We start from the raw sequence: 19,768 nt of genomic DNA, 5'->3' as shown, positions 1-19,768 counted from the left end.
ACACACACACACACACACACACACACAAGCACACCGACTTTTGTCAGCATGCCTTGCGAAATGTGCTATCAGTGGCAAGAAAATAATTGCACATACAGTACGAGACAGAATGTACAGCGAGATAGAGAGAGAAAGAGAAGCCATAGCAGGGAGTTCTTTCTTCAAAAGCTGACCGTGTCCTCCAGATGTCACCAATGATGGAAAAGTACTGTGTCACCCAAAGGAGCTTCTCCTGCAGTTGAGGATTAAGTGATTACCGACTTCTTTCACTTTCTCTCTTCCTCAGAGCTGGACTTGACATGATTTTACAAATGTGGACAATATGTGCCAGTGTTCTTAATCTGTCGTACAATCGGTACAAGGGCACCAGGTCACCCCCCCCCCTTCATATACCACATCTTTTGTGCCATTAATTAGTATTAACATATAGTTAATGGTGACTTGAACAAACTTTCTGTTTCAGAAGTGTGTACAGGTACCAAACTGGTAGTACTAACTGGGACAATGATACAATGCAACACAACACAATGCGTCTTTATTTTCATTGACAGTGTGTTCGATCTGATAGACTTTGTTCTGATACATTGGGGCACACTAATATCATAAAGTTAGCCCCTTGTATGATGGCAATTGCAAGCCCTTGTGTATATTTCCAAAACAAGTTTATTTACACTATGGACTGTATATGCCGAGGAGCATCAGGGAGATGACAGTGGAGATAACGCGTCTGTGACATTGCGAATGAACAGTATATCAAATAGTGTTGGAAGCGTACGTCCAGGCAAAACAGATTACAGTGACCACAAACATTACAATAAATTAACTGGTTCATGTTTTTTTCCACAGAGGGCTGGATTGAAGTATACGCTAACAGATATTTTTTGCTACCCTCTTTCTGAATGAAGTCTGCACATGTACAGTAACAAAATAAAATAGTCCATTGCATGAGAAGGGAGGGGAGCACCCCCAAACCATCATGATAAATAAAGCATTTCCAGGTGCGTGTAAATGTGTGAATTAAGACTAAAACTCAAGGAAAACTTTGTTAATCCTTTTTTTAATGAGATATTTTCTCTTGGACACGAAGGGCCACAGGCAGTTTCCTGTGTTTGTCTGGTGGTAAGTCAGTCAACTGTACCATGTGTGCAAAAGAATGACATTGGGGCAGTTTAAGTCTCATCAAATTTCAGGGTGAAAGAGTGACATTTTGTGTATTTTTATTTCGGTCAGATTTAAACAAAAGAGTATCGTATATAATGATTAAAAATGCTATTGTTCGTCTGAAAGAGTGACATTTTGTGTATTTTTATTTCGGTCAACTGTCAAAACCGGTCAGATTTAACCAAAAGAGTATCCGTATATAAAGATGAAAAATGCTATTGTTTGTCTATGTGGGCCCTGCTATTGGCTGGCAACCGGTTCAGGGTGTACCCCGCCTTCTGCCAAAAAACATCTGGGATAGCCTCCACCACGCCCGCGACCGTTGTGAGGAAATGCGGATTCGAAAATGGATTAGTGTAGATGAAAATAAATAAACACATATATAAATTTTCACAAACTTTGTTCTTACTCCAAACCAATAGGGGGTAGTCACTAGCTACAAAGTGCTAAATGAGCAGCAGGAAAAATGACAAGCGAAGAAGAAATCTGTCATTTGTTGACGTATCAAAAGCCTCATGCACGCAGTCTCGCACATATATTTGTGATACAAGTTTACAACACGTGAAAACGTGTGTGTGAAACGGCCATGGATATCGTTTTGTACTTGATAGCTGCTGCTATCCTCGCCGCGCTGCTGCTGTTTGCTGTGAAGCTGCGGAAAAGGACGCAGCAAGGTAAGTCGAAGCTAGCCGACGAGCTAACTTAGCCTCACTCAGCACGAGATTTGGCTCACGTTTTGTGCCGCTATACCTTCTACGCGCTCAAACAGTCGTCGCCGAGATTGTCTTTTGCAGCTTTAATCGATCGTTTATGTTGTAGTTACGACTCACGCCTGGTTTGGAAGCTACGTCAGCAGCAAAACAATGTCAACAATATGTCGATTCAGTACTGAACTATAATTACAGAGAGGCTTGTGTAATACAATACAATGCAATGTTAAACTTAGATGTACGTTATTAAGTCAACTTAATCAAGTATAGACTGAAATATACCGTAAAAAATGAATATCAACTGAAAGCTATACTCGTTTTCATAGCTTGGAGCTACTTTTATGATATCAAAACACCTTACTTTTCAGATTGCACTGAAGGAGAAATAATTTGTTAAAACTAGAAGCTTGTTGCCTTTTTTTTTGGCTGGGACCAGACACACCTTGTTCACCACAAATCATTTTTGTTGCTAACGGCACCAAACAATTCTCTTTAAGGCCCTATTGGACATCTTTATCCACACAATTTAATGCAACAACATTGCAACAAAGTTAGTGTTTATACTGTTGAGCATTTTTATTTAACCTGTTTTGCTCAATGTATCCGTTTTAGTATGTGATTTAAATCTAATTCACCATTGTATGACAAAAAGGTTTAAGAATCAAGGTTGTTTTTTTTTTTAACTTCAATCTTTATGTCTCCACTCTGCACAGCTGATACAGAGCATGAGCAAGCTGTTGTCCGAGCGGCGGGTGTCCGTCAACGGCCTGTCATGGAAGAGCGAGGAGCAGGCATGCCTCGGAGGAGGAGAAATCTCGCAGGGGCGATGGCCAACAGAAGACAACAGAGAGAGGCATCGGAGCTTGGTAAACAGACATTTGAGCTCACTGGTTTGCAATTCAACATAGTTGTTGATTTTAAAAGTTTGACCTAAAATTACTCCATTTTTTTTCTTTGAGGAATCAGGGAAAATGTATAAAAATGTTAATCAAATAAGAAGGAAAACATTTTTGATTTTTAGAAGAAGAACGAGTGCAGCAGCAGCAGCAGCAACAACAACAGGGGGAAGAAGATGATGATGAAACAGAGGAGCAGAGCTTCCAGCCAACTGCAAAAATTGGAGCCAAAAAGCAAAGGAAGCTAGAAGAGAAACAGGCCAAGAAAGCCCAGCGAGAGGTGGGAGGCTGAGAATCGAGTGCACACCCACTTTTTAACTGTAGAATGTGTTGTGATCTACTTGCTGGAAAATGTACTTATGGCAGGGTGGGTTTTTCTGCTCTTTTTTGTGATGCCACATGTTGCCGCCAAAGCCCCAGCTAAAAGGAAACAAACAATCGGTGCCAGTTGAACTTAAAAGTTTCAGTCGGCTGTTCTAAGTTCTTTCGATACAAGGAAAGGAGCATGTTTAGCCTGGGTCGTTTCAGAGAGCCTTTGCCATGTGTTGTATATCTTTTGCTCTTTTTAGTATCTTTGAAGTAATTCACTGCCAGCTCTTTTCGGAGCAGAGTTCCCCATACGGTCAGCCCTTTTAGAAAATTTTTGATTGACCTTTCGAGTTCCTCTGAATGTGCTCTGTGAAGTGAGGGCGAAATGAAGCTTCATAAAGCATTGAAGCATTCCAAGCCAATTGGCATATGGTCTGGCCACAATAGAAAATAAACACAAGCGTTAATTCTGGGGCTGATCACAAATTAATGAGTCTAAAAAAAAAAAGGTTGATTTTGGCACAGCAGGCTTGTCTGATGTCACATTGTCATTTAAAAGATGAATTGCTCAAGTGAGCAGTCCCCGAATTGATATCTTCTCATCCAAAGCTGTGCGTATTTCAAATCCAAAGTAATGAAGCATCACCATCTCCGAGGGATGTGTAATGTAGGCAGTTGTAAAGAATTTTGGGTTCCTGTGCTCAACAAAATCTCCACAATCACATGACACAATTCAATGAACGTGCTTAAAGTACACGTTTTCCTCTGTTATTGCTCTTATTTAAAAAAGCAACTCTACTTTCAGGCTGAGCTCGAGGAGCGTGAAGAAAGGAAGAGGATGCAGGAGCTCAGAGATGAGGAGAGACGACAGGAGGAGGAGAAAGAACGGCTCCTGGAAAAGCAACAGGTTTCTTTTTTTGTTTGTCCAAACTTCCTTTTTCTCACTCATCTGTGCGCGCGGGCTGACAAATTGGACCTGTTCGTTGCTCTTTCGTCAGGAAGAGGATGAGCGTCGAGCCAAAGAGGAGAAGGAGAAACAGGAGGAGGAAGAGTACTTGCGGCTCAAAGCTTCCTTTGTTGTCGAAGACCAGGGCGAGGAGGAGCAGCTCACCGAAGACCAGGTCGGGTCACTTCTGATATGACCTCAACCTCAACATTTTTGATGGCTGTTCATATAATGAACACGTGTGATTTGGTTTTGCCTTTCAGTCCCGCAACCTTCTCCAAGAATTCATTGATTACATTGAGGTGAGGTCACACACTGCGATTGATTTTCCAGAAAATCAAGGTGACGTGTGTTTGTATCGAACCCTGCCTTCTGTCTCCGCCAGAGCTCCAAAGTTGTTCTACTGGAGGACTTGGCCTCTCATTTTGGAATGAGAACAAAGGATGCCATTGCCAGACTGCAGGACCTGCTCGCCGAAGGCTCCCTCACTGGTTTGTGTCAAGCGTGGCATCGTCTTCGCTCACTTTCACCGACGTTAGCTTCAAAAACTTGCATACCTACAATTTATTTATGTTACGAATAAATGAAATATTTTTGGAGTCACTTATCCACCTCATTAGATCATGTTTTATTTTGGCATTAAAGTGTATTCAGATGGACCGTAGATTAGCTAAAGGTTGCAGGTAGGCCTTTGATTAGTCCCAAATACAGCAGAAAGTAAATGGCTAGGACTGCATCTGTCCAAGTCTGCTGAAAAACAATAAAATACTTTATAATGCCACTTTTTCTTTTATCTTTTGATCTTCCTCAATGATGTAACGAATTTAAAATGAAAATAGGGGTTTTCTCATTAATTTTTAGTTGAGATTAAATATAGATTAATTACAGACCTAATTAATCGCACATTTTTTTTAATCGCCTGACAGCACTAGTTTTACTGCTCCTCCTGATATATACGGCAAAGGATTGGCAAATTACATTCAACCTAGATTGAATTGAATGTGCTGCAAAGACAAGATATGGAATGGGATTTTTTTATGAATGACATTTTGACACCCACTTGTCTTGTTTCCATCTTGCTGAACAAAATGTAGCCTAAGACGTAAGGCATTTCAGTGACCTGATGTCTCAAATGGCCCACAGGCCGAACTTTAGATCCCCCCGTTGGTGAGGGTTTTGTATCCACTTTTAATACCGAATTGATTTGAAGACAATGCCACATAGATTTATTGTACATATTTAACGTACAGACAAATTCATTTCGCTTGTTATCTCTATTGATTCAAGTTTTTTTTTTTTTTCCAGGGGTCATCGACGACAGGGGCAAGTTTATCTCCATCACTCAAGCCGAAATGGATGCGGTGGCTCAGTTCATCAAACAAAGAGGTCGAGTTTCCATCACGGAGTTGGCGCAGGCCAGTAATTCTCTGATCAATTTGAAACCAGAGAACCGCAATGCCGCCTGACGGACAGGATATAAGTCGCTGCTGGATAACCGTCGACAGTGATCTCACATCTTCACGTGGGATTTTATTAACCTGACCACTGTTGTGAGAGATCACCAGGTGTGGTGTTGGAATTTGTCAGGAAATTATTTTTTTATAAATAATATATCTTTGTTCAGCGATCTGTGCAAGTGATAGAGACAGCAATGACATTGCTCTGCTCAAAAAAAAGATGTGGGATCAATTAAACGGGTTTCTTTCTCTAATTCCAAATCCCCTTGAATTCATTCATTCATGACCAGTTTTTCGTATGCTCGGTTTCATGCCGTCTGTGATTTCCGATGCTCTTTTTGTGAGCTCCCACGTGGAGGTGGCTCCTCGATCCTGAAAGCACGAGACCGGAATGTCAGTTTGACGTTCCGCAACACAAACACAAAATACTTCCGATGCTCACTTTTATAAGCACGCCAAGAGGTGCCAGGTTCTTTCTCAGTTGGTCACTCGCTTGTAGGAGCGGGATCCGCTCTGGATAAAGTGCTTCTTGGAGCTTCCCGGGAGTTGTTGACTGACGGGTGAGAGCGAACGCTCTGACTTCGCTTCGGAACTGAGTCAGCTGCTCAACAACAGCCGGGAGGCTTCCCGATTGGTTCATTGACTCTGCATCCTGCATAAAGAAAAAAACGAGCCAGACCGAATCTTTACGGTATTATTCCTCAGGCTTTTTTGGCTCCAGAGACACCGAGCTCCTCTTTCTATGTGGCCACGTTGTTAGTGGAAGCAGTGAATGTCAGACGCACTTATGACAGTGCGTGAAATAATAATTGGTATTTGGTGGTTCCATGTGCATCCTGACCTTGTCATGCAACGAGTCAATACCAAACACGTCCAAGATGTCTCTTATATAGGCCGCCATAGCTCCAAACACTGCTGGACTTCTGCTCGCTCCCGTAGCCTAGTCCAACATAGTCATGCAAATAAGCTGATGGGCTGGCACGTCAGCGCATTTTTACGGCGGAAGCATGAAGCGGCAGATCTTGTTACCGTGGAAACCGGCTGCAGCTGGCAGTTTCCCTGGTACACCAAATCCATGATGGCATTCATGGCTCTCGGGGTGTCGAAGTCGTCGGCCAGAGCCGCCATCACATTTGCCTTCGTCTGAGCCAACCTGGCGATTAGGGAACCGGGAGACGGCAAATGATGTCATGGCATTCGTTAGCACTTTGGAAGCTCCTCTATAGGCTGAAAATAACCATAAGTGCGGGATCAAACCTCTCCCAGAGTAACACGTCCTGCACCGGCAAACACTGCAGCTGACCCTTGACGTAGGCCTGAGCGTCATTGTAGTAGGTGCAGATGCTTGCCAGGGAGCCCCGAGCCTCCGACATGCTGCTGTCACTGTAGTCTATTGCTGCAGACACCACAGGCCAGTCATTTAGCACCAGCTGCGCAAATGAAAAGCATCTATGGTACAGCAAGTACCCCCCCCATCGTGCCAATTATACATTTCCATCGTCTTTATTTTCACTTTTTACAGCAGGGCTCAATATTTGCAAAAGGATGATGGTGCAGAATTTTCAATAAAACTGTCTCTACCTGATCTGTATTTGGTCAAGAGGCAGAACATACGGAACTCATTGGCGGTGTGAGACCGCAGGAAGTCCTGATGAGGCGTGGAAGGGGAAAAAAAAAACAAACGTTAAGTACGAAGCAGCTTTGGCATTTTGACATTGTGACAGCATGTCTCAGCATTCGCGCACAATGTCGGAGGAAACTTCAAATTCTTGTTGAAAGGTGAACTACCTTAATGGTGATGTAGTTCTTCAGGGATTTGGACATTTTCTCTGCACTGCCTTTGAGGTGTAAATGTCCTAAAGGCGTAAATTAGAAAAGGATTTTTGTGATGTTTCCTCTTTAAGCCGGTCATATTTAGCAGCGAGAAAGAATCACTGTCCCTCGACTTTCAGGATCTGTTTGCGTTCGGTACATGACTTACCCGAGTGGAGAAAGTAGTTGGCCCATTGCTCACACCGATGATAGGCTTCACTCTGTGCCACCTCATTCTCATGGTGAGGGAAGGCCAGGTCCACGCCACCGGAGTGGATGTCCAGCTGACTCCCAAAAACGGAGCTGAACCCACCGCAGAGGTGACGTCAACAGATCGCAGAGGCGACCAAATGCGGCGCAGAGAGACGGCCACGATGGGGATGCAAACCTTGCAACGGTGGAACATTCGATGTGCCAACCCGGTCTTCCGGGGCCCCATGGAGATTCCCAGTGGGGTTCTTGAGGTTTTGATCGCTTCCACAGAGCAAAATCCCGCACATCTTTTTTACTGACGCTACCTGGAAAAGCGAACACAAGAGCCCACAATCAAGCATCAAGCAAAACGGCACACCTGGTCTTTTTTTTTCTCCCCACACTCTATTTTATTATTGCGGTCTTAGATCCAAGTGGTGGAGAACTACGCCACATGAAAGGTATGAGTAATATTCGCCTTCTCATGCATCTAAATACGGCCACCAAAATAGTAGATGCAACTCTTCAAACTCTTATGTAATGAAGTGGATGACAAGTGTTAATGCATATGGCATATAATCACAGATTTTGTGGGTCTTATGTCCGATTCGAGGTTTTTTTGTTTTGTTTCTAAATCCCATCCATTTCTTACCAGCTCCTTCTTGAGAATCTCCAGCGATCCCAAACTTGCCGTATCGATCCCCAATGGACTGGATATCAAAATAGACGTCACCTGCAAGTCAAACGAGTTTGTGGATTTTGACAATTTGGTGTGGGACGATCCGATGACATCATGCGGAGCGGCCAAAACGCTCACCTTCTTTTGTGGCGTAAGCATTCCCGTTCTCGATGATCCTTTGAATGAAGGCCACAATTTGCGGGACGTTTTCAGTGACTCTTAAATACACCGCAGGAGGAATCACCTAGATTTTTTTTAAACACACATTCATATAAATAAAAAAAAATCTGATATTTTTATACAGTTTTGATGTTTTGGAATGGATTACAGTATGTCCATTTATTTTCTAAAACCTTTGGGATCGTCCATATACTTGTGGACCTCACCAAGACCGGCGCGCACACACACCTTCAGTGATATCATATCCTTCTTAAACTCTTCTTCATACATTCTGGCTATGATGATGGGTGAGACGTTGTCCTAGGAAGAGGAGACAAAAAACATATTTATAATATCAGACTGACAACAATGCTCACCGATACAGCCGTGGTAGCGACGGGCGTCTCACCTGCCAACCTCTTTGAATTATTTTGTCATCAATGTCGGTGATGACCATGGCGTGGATGACCGTGATACCAAACAACCTGGACAAGATTCTCTGCAGCACATCAAACCTGACGTAAGAACTTGAGGAGAAGAGAGGGTCCAACGTCTATTAGACTGAAAACGGATACAACTCATTGTGCGTCCTCGTTATTACCATGCGTGGCCCAAGTGGGCGTGGTCGTACACGGTAGGCCCACAGCTGTACCTGATGGACAAACACGAGCGAGGGATTGTGGGTCTCAGTCGCACGTTGCTAGAAGTACATGGGGGTCCTCGGTTTACCACGGAACACCTCAAAATTTCAAATCGCAACAAGCCAAAGTTTTCCATTCTGTGCTGGGCAGACAATTTCCGCTGAGAACAGGAGTGATAATATCCAACCATCCATTATCTGAACCGCTTTATCATCACGGGGTCGTGGGCGCGACTCTCATAAACGCTGCAGGAGGAATCCCCTAGATTTTTTAAATAACTGAGTGTACCTTTCTCTGCCGCATGTTCTTGCGCTCATTTGGAAAGGTCAAAACCGCGCATGTCGGGGCCGTCGTAAAGCGAGGACTCGTGTCATTTGAACGTGTGCAGTACCAAGTGGCGATTCCCTCTCGAGCAAGAATCAGAGGCTCTTTCTGTTTGGTGAGGCTGTTGAAAGTCTTTAAACCGGTGTCAAATCCCGTGGGAGTGACCCATTTCTTGTCGCTTCTGCTGCATGATCCACGATTTTTTGCTCTTACGCGGAGTCCTTTGGTTCGGCGTAGAAAGGACTTGACTGTGTTTCTCCACATGTTGTGACCTCAGAAATCGGCAAATCCCAGCTACAGTATGAGCAGCTAATGTAGCACACACGGTGTGACGCTTAAGGTTCTTCCAGCGATACAAGTTATACATAAACAACAAAAGAACAGATAAAAATGAAATAGACACGTTTAGAGAATACCCGAGACTATCGAATCGACAAAACCAGGCTGCTAGAGTCATCATTGAATAGATTCCGCCTTGACCACCACACCGAATGTAGACTTAGCCACCATATTGGATGTGGAAAAGTGGAGCATGAAAATACCTCATTTATTTGCAATGGGAATGTTCTGTACTTAAGTATAAGTCCAGATACTTGTATAATATAAGACTCACGAAGAATAACGGCATAATCTCCGGCAATTAAGTTGAAGTTAAAAAAAGAGTACATACAATAGTACACATCCAAAATAAAAATTAATATTTCCTGTCTGTTTATACAAAACCAGTTTTGATAGCTCGGAGAGTTAAAAAAAACAAACAAACAAAACAACTTCTCTGTATACAAAATTATAAAAATATATAGTGCTGCGACCATGAAGGAAAAAAAAAACTCATGTTACATGTCTGCATCCCTGAAAGACAGTATTGGCTCAACTTTTATGATGTCACCCCATAAATAAATCAATAAATACAAATTGTATATGTATTTTCATATAAAAGTGATACTTTTGGAATGCTGGGAATTTATGTGAGGCTCTTAGAGACTTAATTCGAAAGTGGTGGTTTTTATTTTTATGCAGTCACAATACACAACGTTTTCGCCAACACATCATTCTTGGAGCCAACAACACCAAATGGTTCTGGTGAAAAAGGCCATTTATTGAGAATAACATGCTTTTCCAAATTCGCTGTGTCATATGCATGTTCCCCCATGACGCTGCTGTCTCTGTTTTTTACGCATTATAATTCGCCAGGTCTCAGTCAAGTTCTCAAGTGCGGCTGGCTTTGCTGCTTTCTATTTTACAGTATTATTACTATTTTCTGAATGCAATCTCATCATCATCCATGGATCTTGAAAAAAAGAAACGAGCCAATTTTGACGAAGTAAAAAGGGTGCAAATGTAATTTCAACCGTAGGGAGTAAAAGTACAAAGTCGTTGGGAAAATAAATGCTCAATTAAAGTACAGATACCCGGTAAATCGGCGGTGCAGTTACTTAACAAGTATTTGGCGTTAACTTAGATCGCTTCCTGAGCAGATCTGCCACATCCAAGATGCCGGACGCTCGTCAAAGCTATCATCTCGCGAGACCACGATACCCGGAAGTGTTTCTCTTGGTCATGTGATTCACGAATGTTGCTGCTGCTGCTGCACCCTCAATTTCGAAACAACTATGTCGAGTTAGCTTTTTGTTTGTCTGTATGCTTCCAGGGAGAATCCCTTTATTTGAGCCCGCAAGATGCAGAACGTCATTAATACGGTAAAAGGAACAGCTCTCGGAGTGGCCGAGTTTCTTACGCCAGTGCTCAAGGTAAACTTGATTCAACTTCGCAAGCTACCTCGTTGCTAGTTAAATTACCTGATATGCTTATATGCACCCGTAAAGAGAGCAGTTATTAATGTTAGACGCATTGTAGCCGTTGTTGTTGTTTCAGAAATAATATTATCGATGACATGTTCGGGGTAATGCGGTGCACCAATTATACAATAAACATCAGCATGGGGAGTTAGCACATGTCGAATACTTCTGTCATTAAGTACTGTCGGTGAATGGGACATTCCAGAATAGAAGCACAATTCGGGCAGCGACAATTATATATATATATACAGTATATATATATAAAGAAAAAAAACCCCAAACAAACTGATTTGTCGTTTCTAAAATTCCACAGGAATCAAAATTTAAAGAAACTGGAGTCATCACACCGGAAGAGGTAAGGTTGATCTATACATGCTGACTTTTTGTTTATTAGTCTTTACATGCTCCAGTGTTTCCCCAACCTTTAGTGAGCCAATGCACGTATTTTACATTAGGGAAAGCTCACTGCACTCCAACAAACAATAATGTCACAAACAGAATATACACCAAAATAATGATAATCTCCTTTCAGTTTACTCACAAATTCATTTACTTAGAAATCTGGGCCACGGTTAGTTGAACACCAAGCTGATATAATTGTTTACTTGCAAGAATTGAAGAAAGACACAGAAATCCTGAATAATAAAGCTCAAAAATCAAAATTTGGACCAATTAGTTGAAATGTGATGATTTCACAATGGTTGGGAATCACTAAAATGAAAAGATTCTACATGTATAATAAAAACACACTGTTGCAATGTTCTTTTTGTTTGTCAGTTTGCAGCCGCTGGGGATCACTTAGTTCATCACTGCCCCACTTGGAAATGGTCAGTATCATTTCATCCAACTTTGGGTTGAAACAAATGCTCGAATAATTCGGGTAACTCGATTAAAAAAAAAAAAATGCTCAGGCATTTTTCAGGTCACCGCTTATTTATGTGTACACTGCCAAGAAGAAGTCAACCTAACCACAGCAACGATGAATAGTGTGCTGCTATGCGCAGTTTCATTTTAAGTATAAAATGTTGAATAGTTAAAAATGAAAAACGATTGGACATTCATTATTAGAGGTGTGTGCACTTTTTTTAAAATCCGATTATTCTATGAAATTCCCCAAATATTCAATAGCTGCAGCCCTAATTCAAATCATCTGTTCTTCTTAAATATGTGTAAATAAAGTTAGTGTGTCTGGCTAGCAGGGTGAATCTAATATATGATACTGCGACTGTGTAAAATAAGGAATAAGGCAGTGTTACCTTGTGACTCGGGAATGTGCATTACGTTGTTGCGCCGCTCTTGTTAAATTTCACAGAATGGTGCAATTCTCTGCTGGGGAAACCCACTTTGTCCAAGTGAAACTATTTTGCTGGACACTCTTATTTGTTTCGCCATATATGATGTCTTTTGACTTTGCTCTTGGCACTAAGACACTCGATACATTTGACAAGTTTACCTCAAACAATTGTGCCTGGAGATACAAGTTTGTGTTCCGTGCTGATGCTCATATTGCAAAAGACGAATATCTCAAATCTACTTTGTCCTTTGAAATTAATTTGAAATGTCCATCTTTTCCACTAATGTTGTATTTATTTATTTATTTTTACAAATAAGGTAAATAGGATTGTATAAAATTGTCCTTTCGATTACGGTTCAATATACAGTTATGCTATTCACAAATACAATGTAAAGAATTTACCACAGTTTTTTGACTCCGCTCAATATACATTGTTCGGTCCCTTGTGATGTGTGCACTTTAGCTACCTGGTGGCAGTAAAAATACAGACATATGGTTGGACATGCATGGAGACAGTCACTCCTCACCGAGTCACAATATTCTTAATCGATCTCCGCCAAGGATAAAGAATAGAAACCTGCTGTGAGTGTGGTTATATTATCGGTCTACATGTGTTGCCTCGCCATTTGTGTTCAAACAGCCTTTGCATTGTCTGTTAGCATTAAGCTTAATAGGGCTGCCGCTATTGCATATTTTGGTATTTGGATATCCTACTGAAACTTCTATCAAAAAATCAGGTGTTTGGATACTTAAAAAAAAAAATTTTTTTTTTTTTTGCAGCAGACAAAAAAAGAAATCCACGTAATAAAGAATCTCAAGGCACCACTGTATGAAGTCTACTCGCGGTAGTTGTAATTTACTGAGTACAATGAAATAAATACATGAAGTCATGATTTTTGGTTTCATTTTCACTCAGGGCCACTGGGGAGGAAGCGAAAGTAAAGCCATATTTGCCCCCGGATAAACAATTTCTCCTGACACGCAATGGTAAGAGCAATGTCTTCTCAAAATCTGTGATTTCACTGACCCCTTAAAACACACACACACACACACACACACACACACACACACACACACACACACACACACACACACACACACACACACACACACACACACAAACTTTCCAAACATCCGAAATCTTAGGCCTGCTATCCACTTGAATGGTGCCAAGCAGACTCGAGCCATATATTAGCATCTTTTTAATTAGCCTAGTTTACTGTCTCATGAAATGTAAATTAGAAAGCGAGAACCATATAGAGCAGTGATTGTTGTATGGTATGCAAAGAATAACAGCTGAGATATATTTAACTTTTTAGGGCACTCCATTTGCATTTCATGTTTGAGAACTGTTCTTTCAACTTCTAGTTCCATTTTTTTTTAATTGAACTTGCACACTGTATACAGTTTTAAAACTTTAACGATATTTAGGCGCGGTGTTAACGTTGAGTCTGTCCATCATGCTCCAGTGGCTTACAATAATTTTAAATAGTAGCGGGAGAGCCGTTACTGGAGCATCCATATTATACGACACAGTGGATGTGACTTTTTTTTTCTGGCTTTCGGATTGTGTGAATGTTTTTTTTTTTTTGTGTATGTGTGTGTGTGCGCGTTTTCAGTTCCCTGTTATAAGCGCTGTAAGCAGATGGAGTACTCGGACGAGTTGGAGGCCATCATCGAGGAGGACGATGGAGACGGGGGATGGGTGGACACTTACCATAATGCAGGCATGGCAACATTTCCCAGCAATGTGCTATTTCAGCAAAGAAATGCGATATGCACTGTTGGATGAAAGGAAAACGATATCACATTCACAAATATTGCCTGAAGATCACTTTTTCTTTTTTTTTTTTTGTTATGGGGTGGGTCGTACAGGCTGCAGTGTACAACAGAGCAGGGCTGCCATTTCCTAGCGTGTAATCCATTGTGCACTGATGGAGAAACATTAACACAACAAAGACACATTCTTTGTTGTAAATTAATACTTTTATTTCGGGAGCAAGGAGAGCATAAAAGGCGGAGAAGGTCCAAAATTTGGAGTCACTTTTCACTTCCAAAAGCTGACAGCATCGACAACATGCAAATGTGAATGACTCTTCTGGACCGTATGACATTTGTAACAATGATCTGATTTTTTTTCCAGGTGTGTTAGGCGTCACCGATGCTGTACAGGAAATTTCACTGGACAACAACAAGGTATTTGTTGTCATTTTGTGCTCAGCCATTTGGTACTTATTAAGGTACTAAATAGTCTGACCACACTCAAACATGGCCATTCGAACCATACTTGGTACCTCCCACTGTCGCCCCCTGCTGGCCTGCTTCCACATTCATCTTTGTCTAAATCACCAGTCGGCATCCCGCGGCTCCGGAGCCTCATGCGGCTCTTTCATCCTTATAATGCGGCTCTGATTGGCTTGGGAAAATAAATTACTAAAATTTTTTTTTTTTGTATTTAATTGAAGTGTGTTTTATTTGTGTTAGTTTTTATATTATTTTAGTTCTAAATTTGAAGATTATTGTGATCTTGAAATATTAAAATATTAATTAAATTCTTTGATATTATTTTTTCGTCGCTCAAAATAGACGTCACACTGCGGAAGCTGGTATACCCGCTGAAACGGCGTCTATTTTGAGCGACTTTCAACCCCGGCAAAGCCAATGGAGAAATGTAAGAAAAGAAAAATATCTCAAGAAAATAGAACATTCAATGATGCCTGGGCAGATTCATTTGCATTTACCTCGGGCGAGAGTGGCCTACCAGTATGCCTAATTTGTGGAGAAAAACTGGCTAACAATAAAGGGTCAAATGTTGCAAGACATTTTAACAATACACACAGAGCCTTTGCTGAAAAATATCCAGAGGGAGAAGAGAGGAAAAAAGCTGTTTCGGAACTGATGCAGAAGGCTGACCGGACGAAAAATCAATTCAAGAAGTGGGTGAAGTCTGCAAATTCAACTACATATGCAAGCTTTGTGGCCGCTCAGGAAAATGTGTTCATTACATCGGTAAAATTTAATTTTCTCCGTAGCACTTCATAAGACATAACCACACTATAGTTGTTTATACAAAGTGTAAAGGTAAGAAAAAGCAATATATACAGTGTTATCTTCATTTTAGATAAGATAAATGGATATAAGGATGACGCCTCATGGCATTTTTCTGCTTTCGTTTGCTACATGGACAATTTAAATTCAGCTTTTTAATTTATTTGAAAGAGACATTCATTGTTATTATTTTTCAAGAATTCAAAATGTTCAAAATGTGTTCATTAAATGAATAAAATGTAATTTTCTCTGTAGCACGTGGATTTCATAAGAAACATGCTGCGGTAAAGTAGTAGAAGTTGTTTTTTTTTCATTTTAGATGTGCGGCTCCCAGTGTTTTCTTTTCCGTGGAAACCGGGTTCAAATGGCTCTTTCGGTGTCAAAGGTTGCCGACCGCTGGTCTAAATGATGCTGTGGATCAGGAGTGCCCGTTACGTCAATTCCGATTGGCCGGTAGCTCGCGGACTGGTCCCAAGTCGATCGCGAGGGGTGGAGAGGGGAAAAAAAAACAAAGATTTGCGCGCTAACGGGTCGATGGCGGGAGGTTGGTTGGTTGATTGAATAGTACATCTTCGGTCAAAAAAGTTTGAGCACCCCTGCTGTCGATTGTATTTAGCGTAACATTTCGATTCCATGCCACGTGTGTCTTTGCGCTGAGACCTGTAAGATTTACTGAAGTACAGTCGCCAAGTATTTGCAGTCGGTGACTTCCCACCACTGCGTTGCGGTAACCGCATGACACTCCTCCGATGTGTTGCGCGCGCATGACCAATTGTGCCGCACCTGAATCGCTAGCCATATTTCAGCCGCGTATTAACTCGATTCAAGGACAAGAATATGAATAGCACATCGGCGGCCTGTTGCGATGATGGTGAAGACGACGAAGACGGCGAGGCAGCAGATATGGAAGGTACGAGAAAACCGTGACGATTTCGGTCTCCTGGCGAGCCGCGCGGTCATGACATTTGTTTGCTCCTTTCAGAATATGAGGAAAGTGGCTTACTGGAAACGGATGAGGTAAGCCGGCCCGTTTCCGCGCGTGAGCCCAAGTGCTGCGGCCTTCTCTCATGGGGTTTTGTCTCCAGGCAACCCTGGACACCAGTAAAATGGTCCAAGCCAAAGTGAAAGCGGAGCCCGGGAGTGAAGACGCCATCCTTCAAACGAGAACATATGACCTTTACATCACGTACGACAAATACTACCAGACGCCTCGACTCTGGCTGTTTGGATACGACGAAGTATGTACCTGGCTGTTATCAGCCAACACCTCATTTTAGTGTTGCAGTGTTGCATCATCCTTTACTGTCAGATCCCAGCTCTTCTCCTTTTATTGCTTCATCGCAGTGCGTTTCTCAGCGGTTTCGATTCCCCAAGGCGCCGAACCCATACATTTTTTCGGGTGTGTGCGAATTGGTTTCTTGGTGGTTTGTGTTTGTACCAAAGTCTTTTGGTCGTGAGAGTTGCGATTTCAGCAATGCTAGACTGGCCACATGCAGTCAACCAACTGACACACGCCGCAACTTTTTGAAAACCGGCGTCGTTGGCACCCTCCAACTCCAAATGTTATGAGTTGCCTCCATTATTGAAATGATTTTAAACTGTAAACATAACACCAATTATTATGCTTAAACCATTTAATATCAGTTTGAACTCGTTTTATGTTACCCTTAAATGGCTTCCAGATGTTTTGATTTTGGGGGGTGGAGTGTCACCTATGTTGCCGATTACATAACCTGTGTGTGGTTTGTCAACTCGAACTTTTTAAGACCCAACAAAAACATACGTACGCAGCGCAGACGTTGCGGAACATTCGCTACCAAACCCAACTCAGCTTAGCTCCTCTGAGACACGCAAAGATCAGTCACGCTACTTACTTGATACCAATTGCTACCATTTTTAATTGTTCTTACTTTTATTAGTCAGATTTGGCGCCATCTTGTGGCATCAAAAGGTATCAAAGAAAGAACGCTAAAATACCCCACGAATAACTGATGAGATGAATTTTTGAATCGGTGGGTGTAACCCTATCATGACGTCATTCATTTGCGCTCAGACCTTTCAGACTATACTAACTATAGGAATGTTCTTTTTATTTTTGTTTTAATCTCTTCTAAACTAAAAAAAAAAAAAGCATACTCTTGCTTAATAAAATTGTATTTTTGAAATTTCTTTCAGATCGTATTTCAACATTATCTTGGAAAAATACAACCTTATTCTCAAAATGGTATTGAATTTCTCTCGTGTAGTACAGTATTTGCCTTTGAGGGATCATTACGAGTATAATAAATGCATTTAAAAATAACAACCTCAATTCTAAAAAAAATAAAAATATGAGTACGTAGCTTTTTAATTCCAGTGGCATTTAGAGGTACACACTTTTTAATTGGTCACAATAATGAAATCGTCTCCTGTGGAAGGGTTCCGATACCTAAATAGTTTGAGAACCGCTGCTGTACAGTCCAACCCCGTGTGATCGGCTGCCGGGGCCTGGAGCTTTCTAGTTTGATCAAGTTGCGGTGACTTCCTCCAGGACAGGCAGCCTCTGACCGTGGAACAAATGTACGAGGACATAAGCCAGGACCATGTGAAGAAGACGGTCACCATTGAGAACCATCCAAACCTTCCTCCACCCGCCATGTGCTCTGTCCACCCCTGCAGGTGAACAAAATTTCAAAAGAGGACTGACGCTGCTGTCGTCCTTCCTTATTATTAGTGACTTCATGAAGCAGCTTCAGCGGCTTCGGAATTTTCCACTCGTTCACGTTTTTCGACAGCGCCCTCTGTGCTGTAGTTTATTTCTAACACTCCCAAAAAAACATATTTGGAAGACTCACAAGGGTGAGGGTAGCCGTCATTACTGCCTCATGCCGACAACGTACTGGATCAATGTCAGCCGGCGTCATTTCCGTACATGTTGTTTTAAGCCGCACGTAGTTGAAAGTATTCAAACAAACAAAGCACAATGTCACTCCGTGTTGGGGTGTGTTGGTCTGCGTATATGAAAGATATTCAGGTGTCTTCACTGCCTTTCTTTCCTCAAGGACGTTTCCTCTTTTTTCTTTTTCTAGACATGCTGAGGTGATGAAAAAGATCATCGAGACTGTGGCTGAAGGAGGTGGTGAACTTGGAGTGCATATGTATCCTTTTTTTTTCCCATTGCACAAAAAAAAAAATCAAGCACTCAAATATTGTGGTATGTTTTGTGATGAACAAAGCCTATGTTGTTTTTGTTTTTCTTTTTTTTTTTTTTATCCTTGACTGTGGTTTACAGGTACCTTCTGATTTTTCTCAAGTTTGTCCAGGCTGTCATTCCCACCATAGAATACGACTACACAAGACACTTCACCATGTAGAAATGGCCCGATGATGGAAAATGGCTTATTCTGCCCCGTATGATTTTCATATGATCTGGTTTGGTGATGAGAGGATGTTTGTCTCACTCTAGAACACTTTGCACGGGTGTAACTGACAACGAAATGTCCATCCGAAATGGGAATCGGTTTTTCCGTGATTCGTGATCATATCATACAGTTCTGAAATGTGATGTTTTGTCTTTAAGCAGAAAAATCGAAGCACTTCACACGAGTAAACGTAAATTTCGATCAGTATCATAACAGTGTAAAAATGACTTTCAACAGTTATCCAGCGCTCTGTCCAAAGTAAGGCTCGGCAAACATCTTCAAAGCTTTACGGGAAGCGTTTGTCTTCCCTGACCGTATACAAATTGACATTCCATCATGGTATTTAATGTGATCCATACTCTGCTACTTTCATTTTACGGTAGTTTGCCACCAAACTCTTTGGAGAGTGCCTGGCCCTTGCACTCAAGGCGCCTCCATTTTCCTTATATGTCAAGTTTACATTCGCACGAAGGCTCAGCCAAAAAAAAAGGACTCTAATGTTGCAAGACATCAAAGACAATATGGTGATAAAATTTTTGGTAACCTTTTGTTGAACATTGAAATAGAAATAATGGTCACTGAAATATCTTGCTACTGTTAAAACAATCATATGTTAAAAAAATGACCAGACTCCAAAAAAGGTAAGAATAATACATTGGCGCTAAAACATGGCCCGTTATGCAACAGTTTTAATTTCAAGGTATCATCATGTTTTGCCAAGTTAGTTTTTAAAATAATTGATAATAAAGCAAAGCTGGATTTTTAGTAGTTCATTTTCAGTACATTGCACCTTTGCAAGTTTAAAGTTATTTCAGTGACCTTTTTTTCCCCTTCTTTTATGGAAAGGTGCCAACCATTTTGCCCATGTATGACGCTCCGAAGAAAACGATCAACTTCAGTGTACTATCGCCTGGTTTACTACAGCTTTATTTCCTTCATC

At 41.5% G+C, this 19,768-nt stretch overlaps 3 protein-coding genes across 6 annotated transcripts; 2 read left to right on the top strand and 1 right to left on the bottom strand.

The window, feature by feature from the left end:
* Positions 1–1,622: 1,622 nt before the first annotated feature.
* ddrgk1 (DDRGK domain containing 1) lies at positions 1,623–5,733 on the top strand. Its single transcript, XM_019868149.1, has 8 exons — positions 1,623–1,835; positions 2,585–2,737; positions 2,893–3,047; positions 3,882–3,983; positions 4,075–4,197; positions 4,286–4,324; positions 4,408–4,513; positions 5,328–5,733. The coding sequence occupies exons 1-8, from the start codon at positions 1,748–1,750 to the stop codon at positions 5,486–5,488; spliced, it is 927 nt and encodes a 308-aa protein (XP_019723708.1). The 5' UTR covers positions 1,623–1,747; the 3' UTR covers positions 5,489–5,733.
* cars2 (cysteinyl-tRNA synthetase 2, mitochondrial) lies at positions 5,708–9,806 on the bottom strand. Of its 4 annotated transcripts, XM_019868146.1 has the most exons (16): positions 9,690–9,806; positions 9,354–9,567; positions 8,923–8,973; positions 8,731–8,848; positions 8,571–8,642; positions 8,301–8,406; positions 8,136–8,216; positions 7,680–7,809; positions 7,461–7,594; positions 7,268–7,335; positions 7,061–7,127; positions 6,737–6,875; positions 6,509–6,632; positions 6,321–6,419; positions 5,922–6,131; positions 5,708–5,851 (listed from the first exon to the last, which is right to left on the bottom strand). In XM_019868146.1, the coding sequence occupies exons 2-16, from the start codon at positions 9,548–9,550 to the stop codon at positions 5,756–5,758; spliced, it is 1,692 nt and encodes a 563-aa protein (XP_019723705.1). In that variant the 5' UTR covers positions 9,551–9,567; positions 9,690–9,806; the 3' UTR covers positions 5,708–5,755. The 4 variants fall into 4 exon arrangements, with proteins under 4 accessions (XP_019723705.1, XP_019723704.1, XP_019723706.1 ...); XM_019868145.1 differs by lacking the exon at positions 9,690–9,806 and having other exon boundaries at positions 9,354–9,683; XM_019868147.1 differs by lacking the exons at positions 9,354–9,567; positions 9,690–9,806 and adding an exon at positions 9,251–9,341.
* Positions 9,807–10,825: 1,019 nt separating this feature from the next.
* atg3 (autophagy related 3) lies at positions 10,826–19,556 on the top strand. Its single transcript, XM_019868140.1, has 12 exons — positions 10,826–11,037; positions 11,399–11,440; positions 11,863–11,912; positions 13,296–13,366; positions 13,999–14,106; positions 14,523–14,575; positions 16,256–16,337; positions 16,410–16,444; positions 16,513–16,665; positions 17,958–18,085; positions 18,496–18,564; positions 18,699–19,556. Exons 1-12 carry the CDS (start codon positions 10,966–10,968, stop codon positions 18,778–18,780), a joined length of 945 nt encoding a protein of 314 aa, XP_019723699.1. The 5' UTR covers positions 10,826–10,965; the 3' UTR covers positions 18,781–19,556.
* The last annotated feature ends 212 nt before the right edge of the window (positions 19,557–19,768 follow it).

The sequence above is a fragment of the Hippocampus comes genome, unplaced genomic scaffold, assembly GCF_001891065.2.
Source record: "Hippocampus comes isolate QL1 unplaced genomic scaffold, H_comes_QL1_v1.1 scaffold157, whole genome shotgun sequence".
Taxonomy (NCBI): Eukaryota; Metazoa; Chordata; class Actinopteri; order Syngnathiformes; family Syngnathidae; genus Hippocampus; species Hippocampus comes.
The sequence above is the reverse complement of the archived record's forward strand: the minus strand, read 5'-3'. Positions and strand labels throughout refer to the sequence as shown.